The 12,234-nt window shown below is 48.6% G+C and overlaps 1 protein-coding gene across 4 annotated transcripts in view; it reads left to right on the top strand.

Annotated features, from left to right (window-relative positions):
* The window catches only part of mrvi1 (murine retrovirus integration site 1 homolog), a 317,269-nt gene that overhangs the window by 260,957 nt on the left and 44,078 nt on the right, over positions 1-12,234 (top strand). For all 4 annotated transcript variants that reach the window (XM_072466158.1, XM_072466161.1, XM_072466160.1 and 1 more), the window contains 2 exons: positions 1,906-2,059; positions 7,029-7,078. In XM_072466158.1, the coding sequence (XP_072322259.1) occupies positions 1,906-2,059; positions 7,029-7,078 (204 nt within the window). The remainder of the gene's footprint in view (positions 1-1,905; positions 2,060-7,028; positions 7,079-12,234) is intronic.

The following is a 12,234-nucleotide window of genomic DNA, read 5'->3' as shown; positions in this document are numbered from 1 at the left end:
AGAAATCTATCCATCTCAGTCTCAATCGCTCCAATAGACCCCCCAGCATCAATAGCCTTTTGCAGAAGAGAGTTGCAGATTACCCCCTCCACTTTGAAGAATGCTTCTTGATATTGCCCCGAACGCCCTAGCTCTAATTTTAATATTATGCCACATTGTTCTGGATTCTCCGAGCATAAAAACAATATTAATATTTCTGTCTTACCTACCCTATTAAATCCTTCTTATGTTTTAAACATTGCCTGAATCTATTATGTTCAAGGGAATGCAAACCAGGTTTATGCAACCTATCCTCATAATTAAACCTTTTTAGCCCTGATTTTACCCCTACTTGGAGTGTCAGACACGGTTTAGTTGGGAGCAATCTCCCCTCTTTGTTTTAGTTGAATTTAGAGTACCCAATTATTTTTTTCCAATTAAGGGGCAATTTGGCGTGGCCAATCCACCTACCCTGCACATCTTTGGGTTGTGGGGGTGAAACCCACGCAGACACGGGGAGAATGTGCAAACTCCACATGGACAGTGACCCAGGGCCTGCAATCTCCCATCTTAGTCATAAGCTCCTGGGTTTGAGTTCCACCTCAGGCTTCGAGCACTGACACACTAGTGCAGCGCTGAGGGAGTGTAGTACTGTCAGAGGTGCCATCTTTTGGATGTGGCCTTAAACCGATTTTTTGAGTGCATGTAAAAGATCCCATGATGTTACTTTGAAAAAGGGGAAGGTGGAGAATCTCTGGTGTCCTGAACAATAATGATCCCTCAATCAACATCACAAAAATAGATCATCTGTCCTGATCACATGGCTGTTTATGGAAGCCTACTGTGCACAAATCGACTGCTGCGTCTCCTACATTACAACATTGATTACACTTCAAAAGTACTGTGTTGGCTGTGGAGCATTTTGAGATATCTGGTTGTCATTAAAAGCGCTATATAAATGCAAGTCTTTCTTTGAAGTATATTTCTGGTGAATCTGCATTGCACTCCTCCAAAGCCGGCATATCCTTCCTGAGGTGCAGTACCCAGAACAGAATGAAGTTACTCCGGTGGGCTCTAACCCGCATTCTATACAACTCGAGCGAAACTTCCATCCTTTTGAGATAAAAGCCAACATTCCATTTGCCTTTTAAATTTTTCCTTTTGTCCCTGACCACTACATTTTATTGAATTCTGTATTCAGATTCTTAAATCTCTCTGTACCTTCACTGTTGAAAATACTCTATTCTATCTTGGATCCAAAGTGCATGACCTCACACTTTCCCATATTGAACTTCATCCACCACAAGGTTTGTCTACTCATTTAATCTTCAGAAATAACAGCTTGCCTTTATATAGCACCTTTAATGCAGCAAAGTGTCCCATGTCATTTCACAGCAACATTATCAAATTAAATTTAATCAGCCATGATCTTATTGTGGAGATGCCGGCATTGGACTGGGGTGAGCACAGTAAGAAGTCTTACAACACCAGGTTAAAGTCCAACAGGTTTGACCTGTTGAACTTTAATCTGGTGTTGTAAGACTTCTTACTATGATCTTATTGAGTGGCGAAGCAGGCTCCAGAGGCCGAAAAACCCACTTTTGCTCCTCTTTCATTTGTTCATGTACGTGTGGTAAATCTGACACCAAGCCACATAAAGCAATATAGGGCGGGTGGCCAAAAACAAATTTAAAGAGATAGGGTCTAAGAAGGATCAAGAGGTAAAGAGGTGGAGAAGCGATGGGAGAGAATTCCAGAGCTTAGGACCCAGGCAGCGGAAGTCACGGGGCCAATGGTGGAGTGATTAAAATTGGGGATACACAGAAGATCAGAATTGGAAGAGTGCAAATACCTCAATCTAGCAATGTCGCTTTAGTATTTGAATGTGCCCTCTGGTTAATCTGAGGGTATGTTGCATGTTTACAGGAGAAACGAATGTCCAAAGCCACAGAGGTGATGATGCAGTACGTGGAGAACTTGAAGAGGATGTATGAGAAGGATCATGCTGAGCTAACGGAATACAAGAAGCTGGCCAATCAGAATTCAAACCGTAGCTACAGTCCGTATGGAGACAGTAGCGGTAGGAGCACGTAGTCCTATCTGGGTTTCTGGGTCAGTGCTGAAGAAGCTTTTGGTTTGTGATTAGCAGGGAGCTGGTCACTTGTGAGAGGGTTCCAAGCAGAGATCATGACTCTCAAGCACGGCAAAGTGAGAGACTTTTGCGGTGTGCTTTGCTGCGGTGGAGGTGGCCCACCATTGGCCGGCGGCAGGATCTTCCAGTCCCGCCACTGTCAACTGGTTTCCCTGTTGTTCGCACCCTTCGCCATCGGGGAACCATAACGGGGGCGGGGTCATTATTGACAGGAGCAGAAGATCCCGCTGGCGGGAACGGACGGAAAATTTTGTCCCTCAGTCTCATGGCAGTTGTCTAATGGGTGACCGAGCAACATGATGGATATAAAATTAAAGCGTATGGGATTAGGGATAGTGTATTGAGATAAATAGAAAACTGGTTGCCAGAGAGGAAATAAAGAATAGGAATTAAGGGGTCTTTTTCAAATTGACAGGTAGTGACTAGTGGGGTACCGCAGGCATCGGTGCTGGGATCCCGGCTATTCACAATATATATTAATGATTTAGATGAGGGAACAAAATGTAACATCGCCACATTTGCAGATGACACCAAGTTGGGTGGGAGGGTGAGTTGTGAGGAGGGTGCATAGATCCTTCAGTGTGATTTGGACAAGTTGAGTGAATGGCCAAATAAACGGCATATGCAGTATAATTTGGATAAATGCAAGGTTATCCACTTAGGTAGCAAAAATGGGAAGGCAGGCTATTATCTGAATGGTCATTAATTAGGAGGGGGGAATGTGCAACGAGACCTGGGTGTCCTTGTTCATTAGTTGCTGAAGGTAAGCATGCAGGTACAGCAGGCGACAATGAAGGCAAATGGTTTGCTGACCTTCATTGTGAGAGGATTCGAGTACAAGAACAGGGATGCCTTGTTGCAATTATACAGGGCCTTGGTGAGGCCACACCTATAATATTATGTGCAGTTCTGGTCTCCTTATCTGAGGAAAGATGATCTTGCTCTTGAGGAAGTGCAGCAAAGGTTTACAAGACTGATTCCTGGGATGGGAGGAAGGATGTATGAGGAGGGATTGAATCAGTTAGGACTGTATTCGCTGGAGTTCAGAAGAATAAGGGGGGATTTCATAGAAACCTATAATATTCTAAAAGGACTAGAGAGGGTAGATGCAAGAATAATGTTCTCAATTGTGGCAATGTACAAAACCAGAGTGTGGTAGTTACCGCTGTTGTATTATATTGTATATATGGGTATTACGGTAAGGCCCCTGTACTACAGGTACGGGGGTAGATCCCTGCCTGCTGGCTCTGCCCAGGAGGCGGAGTATAAATGTGTGTGCTCTCCGAACATCAGCCATTTCGTAAGCTGCTGTAGAAGGCCACACATCTCTGTGTAATAAAGCCTCGATTACATTCTACTCTCGTCTCATCGTAATTGATAGTATATCACAGAGGTCATAGTCTAAGCATATGGGGTAGACCACTTAAGGTAGAGATGAGGAGAAAGCTTTTCACCCACAGAGTGGTGAGCCTGTGGAATTCGCTGCCACAGAAAGCAGTTGAGGTGAAAACATTGTATTTTTTCAACAAGCAATGTAGCACTTTGGGCGAAGGGGATCAAAGGATATGGGGGGCTAGATAGGATTAGGTTATTGAGGTGGATGATAAGCCATAATCATAATAAATGGTGGAGCAGGCTCGAAGGGCTGAATGGCCTCCTCCTGCTTCTATATTCTATATTTCTATAATGCCATAAACAAATTCCTGGTTTTATCCCACTGTTAATCCGAGTGTTGTCCTGTAACTGGTTTTATCCGAGTCTAATCCTCAACCCAGGCCAATATACCATTCTTTTATTTTAAATGTGTTCTAACTCCTCTCATCCTCTTTTAACCATGCTGACTCCTGGGTGGGGCATGGTTCGGTGGGTTTGACCATGTGTGCAATTGAACAGCATGCAGTCTACTCAACTGACCAAACCCCATCCTGTCCATAAACCGTGGGACAATGAAAAACTCTCAGCAGGAACCCTGGCCAATTTGCCTTCTCCCTCCCTTCAACCTGAAACCAACGGTTGTACCTTAAATGCTGCCTCAGTCACAATTGGCAAACTCAGTTTCTTCCAGGATCTAAAGGGATGTTAAAGCATAAGCAGAGTATACAGGGGAGTGGGATTAGGCGAGGTCGGATATTACTGGGTATGGGGTGTGAGGGGGAGAGTGGGATTAGACTGGCTGGGATATTACAGGGTATGGGGTGAGGAGGAGGGAGGGATTAGACTGGTTGACCCCCCCAAAACCTGTCCACCATCTACAAGGCACAAATCAGGAGTGTAATGGAATGCTCTCCATGTGCCTGGATTAGTGCATCTGCAACAACAACACTCAAGACGCTCGACACCATCCAGGACAAAGCAGCCCACTTGATTGCTTCCCCTTCCACAAACATTCAATCCTTCCACCATCAACGAACAGTGGCAGCCGTGTGTACCATCTACAAGATGCACTGCAGGAACTCACCACAGTTCCTTAGACAGCACCTTCTAAACCCACGACCACTACCATCTAGAAAGACAAGAGCAGCAGATACCTGGGAACACCACCACCTGTAGGTTCTCCTCTAAGTCACCCACCACCCCGATTTGGAAATATATTACCATTCCTGCACTGTCGCTGGGGCAAAATCCGTGAACTCCCTCCCTAACAGCACTGTGGTGTACCTACACCTCAGGGACTGCAGCGGTTCAAGAAGGCAGCTCACCACCACCTTCTGAAGGGCAACTGGGGATGGGCAATAACTAGCAAAGCCCACATTCTGTAAATTAATTTTAAAAATATATTACAGGGAATGTGAAGAGGAGAAATTGATTTGACTGGCTGGGATATTAAAAATTACAAGGAGTAAGCAGTAAATAGGATTAAACTGGGTAGGATATTACAGATTACAGGAAAATGAGGAGACTGGGTTTAGACTGGTTGGGATAAACGTTCGCCGTTCCATCTCCTTCAAAGTTGGCATTTGGTATTCAGTAGCTGAAATGCTTGAGCAAAATTTAAATGAAGTAGTGAGTGTTCAGTGAGCAGTCACACGCCACAGAAGGAAGGCTCAAAATAAAATCTGAGAATGAGTTCTCAAATTGGGAAGAGTTCTTGCTCCTTCCGGATGTATGTTTTTATTTCTCAGAGTGGGGTTAAAAGTAGGCAACTTCAAAGAGAGTTCCAAGAGAAACAAAGCAAGCGAACGGGCACTCATCCAACTATGACATTCTTTAAATTCTCCCGCAGTCATAAGTAGACCAGGCAAGAAAAAAATTTGTAGCATCAATTCATGAACAGTAGGTGGCAGAATTGAACTATCCAAAGGAGTCCCCGTTGTTTCCATGGCATCCCTGTCTAGGATTTCCCCCTTCATCCTGGCCTGCTATCTCACACTTACTCTTTACTTTATCAGACGGAACTCACAGGCTGCGCAACCAGAGTCAGGGATCACAGTCTCCGTCTTTGATCTGAGAATTTTTAAAGTCGTAACATTGGTGAGAATCCTTCTCATCTTTCAAATCCCCAACGCATCAAAGACAAAATGCTGAGTTTCAAATTGTCCTTTTAATTGCAAACTTTTTTGACAACGTTACAGCAGAGGACATAAGAAATAGCAGCAAGCGTAGGCCATTCAGCCCCTCAACCCTGTTCCATCATTTCATAAAATCTATAGGTTGATGTTCAACTCCACTTTTCCACCCAATCCCCATATCCCTTAATTCAATTAATGTCTAAATATCTATCTTTCTCTGACTCAATGACTGACCATTCACATTCCTCTCGGATGGAGAATTTAAAAGATTCACAATTCTCTGAGCGAAGAAATGTCTCCGCATTTCAGTCCTAAATGGTCAACCCCCTTTCCTGACTGTTGCCCTTTGTTCTAGATTCCCCAGCCAGCCATTTAACAGGTTTCTATGTTTCAATGAGATCACCTCAAGGGAATATAGGCTTAGTTTATAGAAGGCGGCCATTTGACCCATTGTGCCTGAGTTGTCTCTTTGAACAAACAAATCTCACTCTCCCGGCTTTTTCCCTATAGTCCTGTAAATTTTCCTTTCATTTATTTGTCCATTTCCCTTTGAAAGTTGTGCTTCTAAAGCCCTTTCAGGCAGCACATTCCAAATCACCGCAGTTCACCGTGTAAAGCTCTTTTTCCTTATCTCCCCTCTAACTTTGATGGCTTCCTAGGTTACTGACTCTCATGCCAGTGGAAACAGTAAATTCCTCCATACCCTGCCAAATCGACTCATGATTTTGAACACTATCAAATCTCCTTTCACCCTTCCCTGCTCTAAGCAGAACAACCCCAGTTTCTCCAGTCTCTTCACATTGCTTTTTTAAATCCAATTGCAAGAGCCATGGAATAGCCAAGAGCTATTCCTTGGAAATGTATTATCCTCACTGATTCAGCATTATTCAGATTAAGGACTCAGTGTGATCCAGATGGACTCGGCCATAGACACTGGCCAGGCCTGATGCAGGGGAGTTCAAATGGTGGGTGGTTGGATGGCCGCACACAGCCCCTGAGAATTGGGCCTCGAGCCTTTGACACTCCGGCCATTAGATCCTATTCGTGCTTCTATCTCTCATTTTTTGCATTGTCCTGTTTGGAATTTGCAGGGCCACAGGGAAAAGAGCAGGGTGAGTGGGACTAATTGGATAGCTCTTTCAAAGAGCTGGCGCAGGCATGATGATTTAATGGCTTCCTTTTTGCTGTATGATTGGAAAGGGCTGTACTTAGTGCCAATGTCTCGTTGGTGAATAAATCCTCAGTCAGAGTATTTAGATCTCAGCAAATCGATATACGTGGGAATTAATGAGAGGACTGGGATTTGAGGTAAAACGTAGCACGGTGCGAAAGTTTCAGGGATCAACTTCCAGTTTCCATGTATTAACTCTTTTGTATTTTCTTCTCAGATGATGGAGTTCCCAGAACAGCCCGATCTATGTCTCTCACACTGGGAAAGGTAGGAGGTCAAACCAAGGAAGCCATCCCATGCTCAAAGGGGTTGCTGTGGCATTCAATAATCCTTGAAACAGTTATTGAATACCAGCCTGTCATTGCAGCAGTTTATGTTTTCCTAAAGCGCTCTCTGTTCCAATCTGCATCCTGTTCATTGTTACCTACAGTTAATTGATGAGCAAGAAGGAACTTGTATTGTACTCATAAGATATCTTAACACATCAGCAGGATGTCCCAATTCAGCTCTTTTAAAAACAAAGAACTTCTTTTTGAAGTGTCGACACTGTTGTAATTTAGAGAATGCATTAGTTTGTGTACAGCAAATCCTTACAAACAGTAAGTGATAAATGACCAGATATTCTGGATTTCTTTGGTGAAAGCTTGATGTACCATCAATGACCACGAGACGAAAATGGTGAAACTATTGAGGCTTTATTGCACTAGATGTTGAGTCTCCTGCAGCTGGAACCAGAATGGAAGCAGCGCAGGAGAGCATACACTTTGATACAGCGCCTGCTGGGAGGAGCCAGCAGGCTGGGATTTACTGTGTTAACTGTAGTACAGTGGCAGTACCGTAATACACATAGTGTGTGACCAGTGGTGTTTACCACATTCACCCCCTGTTTTAAAAAAAAGTCCAGCGGGGTGAAAAAACAATGTTACAGATTGAGTCTGTCGGGGGCTTTGACCCCCCGCCGCGATCGCCTCGGTCCCGGTTGTGGTGTGGGCGCCGATGTGGATACCTGCGACTCCGGGAGCGTGTTGTCCTCGTCTTCGTCACCCAGTAGTGGATCCGGTGAGGGGACTGATGCTGCTGTGGTGAGGGTCGCTGGTGGGAGTGTGAACGGCGCAGGGGAGGGGGAGGCAACCGGAGGGGGAGGGGACGGTGCCAGGTCGGGGGTGATGGTGGTGGTGGTTGTGGGTGGGGACCCAGCAGGTGCCAGGTCCCGGAGGGAGACTGTGTCCTGTCGCCCGTCATGGTGTGCCATTTAGGCGTATGGTAGATTCGCATGGAAGAGGTGGGCTTTTTCGACAAGGGGATCCGATTTATGACTCCTCGCATGCTTCCAGAGGAGGACGGGCCCTGGAACTGTCAGCCAGGTTGGGAGCGAGACCCCGGAGGTGGACTTCCTAGGGAAGGCAAACGCACGTTCGTGAGGGGTCTCATTAGTAGCAATGCACAGGAGCGACCAGGTGGAGTGGAGCGCATCGGGGAGGACCTCCTGCCAGTGGGAGACAGGGAGATTTCTAGACCGAAGGGCCAGCAGGACGGCTTCCAGATCGTCACGTTCTCCCTCTCTACCTGCCCGTTTCCCCGGGGGTTGTAGCTGGTCGTCCTGTTCAAGGCGATGCCCTTGCTGAGCAGGAACTGACCCAGCTCATCACTCATAAAGGAGGATCCCCAGTCGTTGTGGACGTAGGTGGGGAAACCGAACAAGGTGAAGATGCTGTGTAGGGCCTTGACGACCGTGGCAGACGTCATGTCAGGGCATGGGATGGCAAATGGGAAACGGGAGTACTCATCAATTATATTGAGAAAGTACACGTTGCAGTCAGTGGAGGGGAGGGGCCCTTTGAAGTCCATGCTGAGGCGCTTAAAGGGGCGGGAAGCCTTCACCAGATGCACTCTGACTGGCCGGTAGAAGTGCGGCTTGCACTCGGCGCAGACTTGGCAGTCCCTGGTCATGGTCCTGACCTTGATGGAGTAGGGCAGTTTGCGGGCCTTGATGAAATGGAAGAACCGGGTGGCAGAGGTCATTGTGGAGAGCCCGGAGTCGGTCCACTTGTGTGCTGGCACATGTACCGCGGGATAGGGCATCTGGGGGCCCATTGAGCTTCCCAGGGCGATACAAGATCTGGTAGTTATAGGTGGAGAGCTCGATCCTCCACCTCAAGATCTTGTCGTTCTTGATCTTGCCCCGCTGTTTGTTATTGAACATGAAGGCAACCGACCTTTGGTCAGTGAGGAGAGTGAATCTCCTGCCGGCCAGGTAATGCCGCCAATGTCGCACAGTTTCTACAATGGCTTGGGCCTCCTTTTCGGCAAGAGGAGTGCCGAATTTCGGAGGCATGAAGGGTGCGGGAAAAGAAAGCCACGGGTCTGCCCGCCTGGTTGAAGGTGGCGGCAAGGGCCACATCCGATGCATCGCTCTCCACCTGAAAAGGGAGGGTCTCGTCGACCACGTGCATTGTGCCTTTGGCGATATCCGCCTTGATGTGGTTGAAGGCCCGGCGGGCCTCAGCCGTCAGGGGAAAATCTGTGGATTTGATGTGTGGGCGGGCCTTGTCCGCTTAATTAGGGACCCACTGGGCGTAATATGAGAAGAACCCCAGGCACCGTTTCAGGGCCTTGGGGCAGTGTGTGAGGGGGAGGTCCAGGAGGGGGCGCATGCGGTCAAGGTCGGGCCCTAGGACTCCATTTTCCACGACGAAGCCTAGAATGGCTAAGCGGGTGGTGCGGAAAACGCATTTCTCCTTATTGTAGGTGAGGTTAAGGAGTTTGGCGGTATGGAGGAACTTCTGGAGATTCGCGTCGTGGTCCTGCTGGTCATGGCCGCAGATGGTGACATTATCTAGGTACGGGAACGTGGCCCACAGCCCGTATTGGTCAACCATTCGGTCCATCTCTCGCTGGAAGACGGAGACCTCATTGGTGACGCCAAAGGGAACTTAAGGAAGTGATAGAGGTGGCCATCTGCTTTGAATGCAGTGTATTGGCGGTTCTCCAGGCGGATGGGGAGCTGGTGATAGGCGGACTTCAAGTCGACTGTGGAGAAGACTCGATACTGCGCAATCTGATTGACCATGTCAGAAATGCGTGGGAGGGGGTACGCATCGAGCTGCGTGTACCGGTTGATGGTCCGTCTGTAGTCGATGACCATCCTGTGTTTCTCCCCAGTCTTAACTACCACCACTTGAGCTCTCCAGGGGCTGTTACTGGCCTCAATGACCCCCTCCCGCAGAAGCCGTTGGACTTCCGACCTGCTAAAGGTCCTGTCCTGTGCACTGTACCGTCTGCTCCTCGTGGCGACAGGTTTACAGTCCGGGCTGAGGTTTGCGAAAAGTGAGGGCGGATCGACCTTAAGAGTCGTGAGGCCGCAGACGGTGAGGGGGGGCAGGGGTCCGCCGAATTTCAGAGTAAGGCTTTGGCGGTGGCACTGAAAATCGAGACCTAGTAACAGGGCAGCGCAGAGATAGGGGAAGATGTAGAGTCTGAAGTTGCTGTACTCTACGCCCTGTACGAAGAGGGTCGCGACGCAGTACCCCTGGATTTGCACAGAATGGGATCTGGAGGCCAGGGAGATTTTCTGGGTGGCGGGGAGTACCGGGAGGGAGCAGCGTCTTACCGTAGCAGGGTGGATGAAACTCTCTGTGCTCCCGGAGTCGAAGAGGCAGGTCGTCTATTGCCCGTTGATCCTTACTGTCGTCGTAGCAGTCGCGAGGTTGCGGGGCCGAGACTGATCGAGGGTGATGGAGGCGAGCTGCGGAAGATGTTGGGAATTGTTGGGCTGATCAGCGGTGATGGAGGTATCGGCGGTCCGCGAGCGGCCAGGCGAGCAGGGGTCCGGAGGCGCGGTCCAAGATGGCGGCGAAGATGGCGGTGCCCATGGGGCGCAAATGGCGGGCGATATCCAAGATGGCAGCACCTACGGGTCGCACGTGGAGGGCAGGGGCAAAGATGGCGGTGCCCCTGGATCGCACGTGGGTGGTGTAGCGATGCTGGGCCTGGAAACGGCAGCGACCGATTGGGCCTGACAAACGGAGACGAAGTGGCCCTTCTTGCCACACCCGTTGCAGGTCGCGCTCCGCGCTGGGCAGCGCTGCCTGGGGTGCTTGCTCTGGCCAGAAAAATAGCATTTGGGCCCTCCGGAGTTGGCTGGCTGCAGCGCGGCACAGGCTTGCGGTGTACCCAGGTTGGAAGATGGGGGCCACGAGGGTGCCGCGCGGTCGGAGGTGTAGGACTCCAGATTGCGGGAGGCCACTTCTAGGGAGTTAGCACGCTGTGCAGTCTCTATAAGGTCGAGCGTACCCCCTTCCAATAATCGCTGGCGAACGTAATTGGACTTAATGCCTGTGATATAGGCGTCTCTGATCAGCAGTTCTGTGTGTTGGACTGCTGACACTGCCTGGCAATTACAGTTCCTATCAAGTATCTGCAGAGCACGCAAGAAAGCGTCCTGAGACTCCCCTGGGAGTTGCCGTCTCATGGCCAGGAGGTGCCTGGCGAACACTTGATTCACAGTCCTGATGTACTGTCCTTTTGGTAGCGCCATCGCTTCAGTGTAGGTGGACGTGTCCCGAATGAGGGGGAAAACCTGTGGGCTCACCTGTGAGTAGAGGATCTGGAGCTTCTGCGGGTCTGAGAGGGCTTCTGTGGATGCTCTGAGGTATCCTTCAAAGCAGGCTAGCCAGTGCTCGAAGGTGGCTGTGGCGTCGGCTGCGTGAGGGTTCAGCTCCAGGCGATCAGGCTTGATTAAGACGTTCATCTCTAAAATTCTAGTGCAATAAATTGATGTACCATCAATGACCATGAGACGAAAATGGTGAAACTATTGAGGCTTTATTGCACTAGATGTTGAGTCTCCTGCAGCTGGAACCAGAATGGAAGCAGCGCAGGAGAGCATACACTTTTATACAGCGCCTGCTGGGAGGAGCCAGCAGGCTGGGATTTACTGTGTTAACTGTAGTACAGTGGCAGTACAGTAATACACGTAGTGTGTTACCAGTGGTGTTTACCACAAAGCTATTAATGGGTAAATCTGGCCTTGGACACAAGGGAGAACCCCCTTGCCCTTCTTCAAATTGTGGACTAATTTACATCCACCTGGGAGGCACAAAGGAGTCTCAATTTAATGACTCATCTGATAGATGGATGATCTTAGCTAGGTTATAATCCAGCAGAGTGGATTGCCCTCCTGTTGTAAAATGTTCCTGATGTTCATTCAATTGAGATGGAGGCTGGACAAACCCTTGTATCTATAAGTCACAGGCCTAGATTCATTTAATGTCCATCAGGGAAAGAAAGCTGCCATCTTTTACCTGGTCTGGCCTACATGTGACTCTAGACTCTTAACTGCCCTCCCGTTGAGAGCCATTCAGTTCAGAAGCAATTAGGGAAGTGCAACAAATGCTGGCCCAGCCAGGCCCACACCCCATGAA

The sequence above is a fragment of the Scyliorhinus torazame genome, chromosome 10, assembly GCF_047496885.1.
Source record: "Scyliorhinus torazame isolate Kashiwa2021f chromosome 10, sScyTor2.1, whole genome shotgun sequence".
In the NCBI taxonomy this organism is placed as follows: Eukaryota; Metazoa; Chordata; class Chondrichthyes; order Carcharhiniformes; family Scyliorhinidae; genus Scyliorhinus; species Scyliorhinus torazame.
The sequence above is the reverse complement of the archived record's forward strand: the minus strand, read 5'-3'. Positions and strand labels throughout refer to the sequence as shown.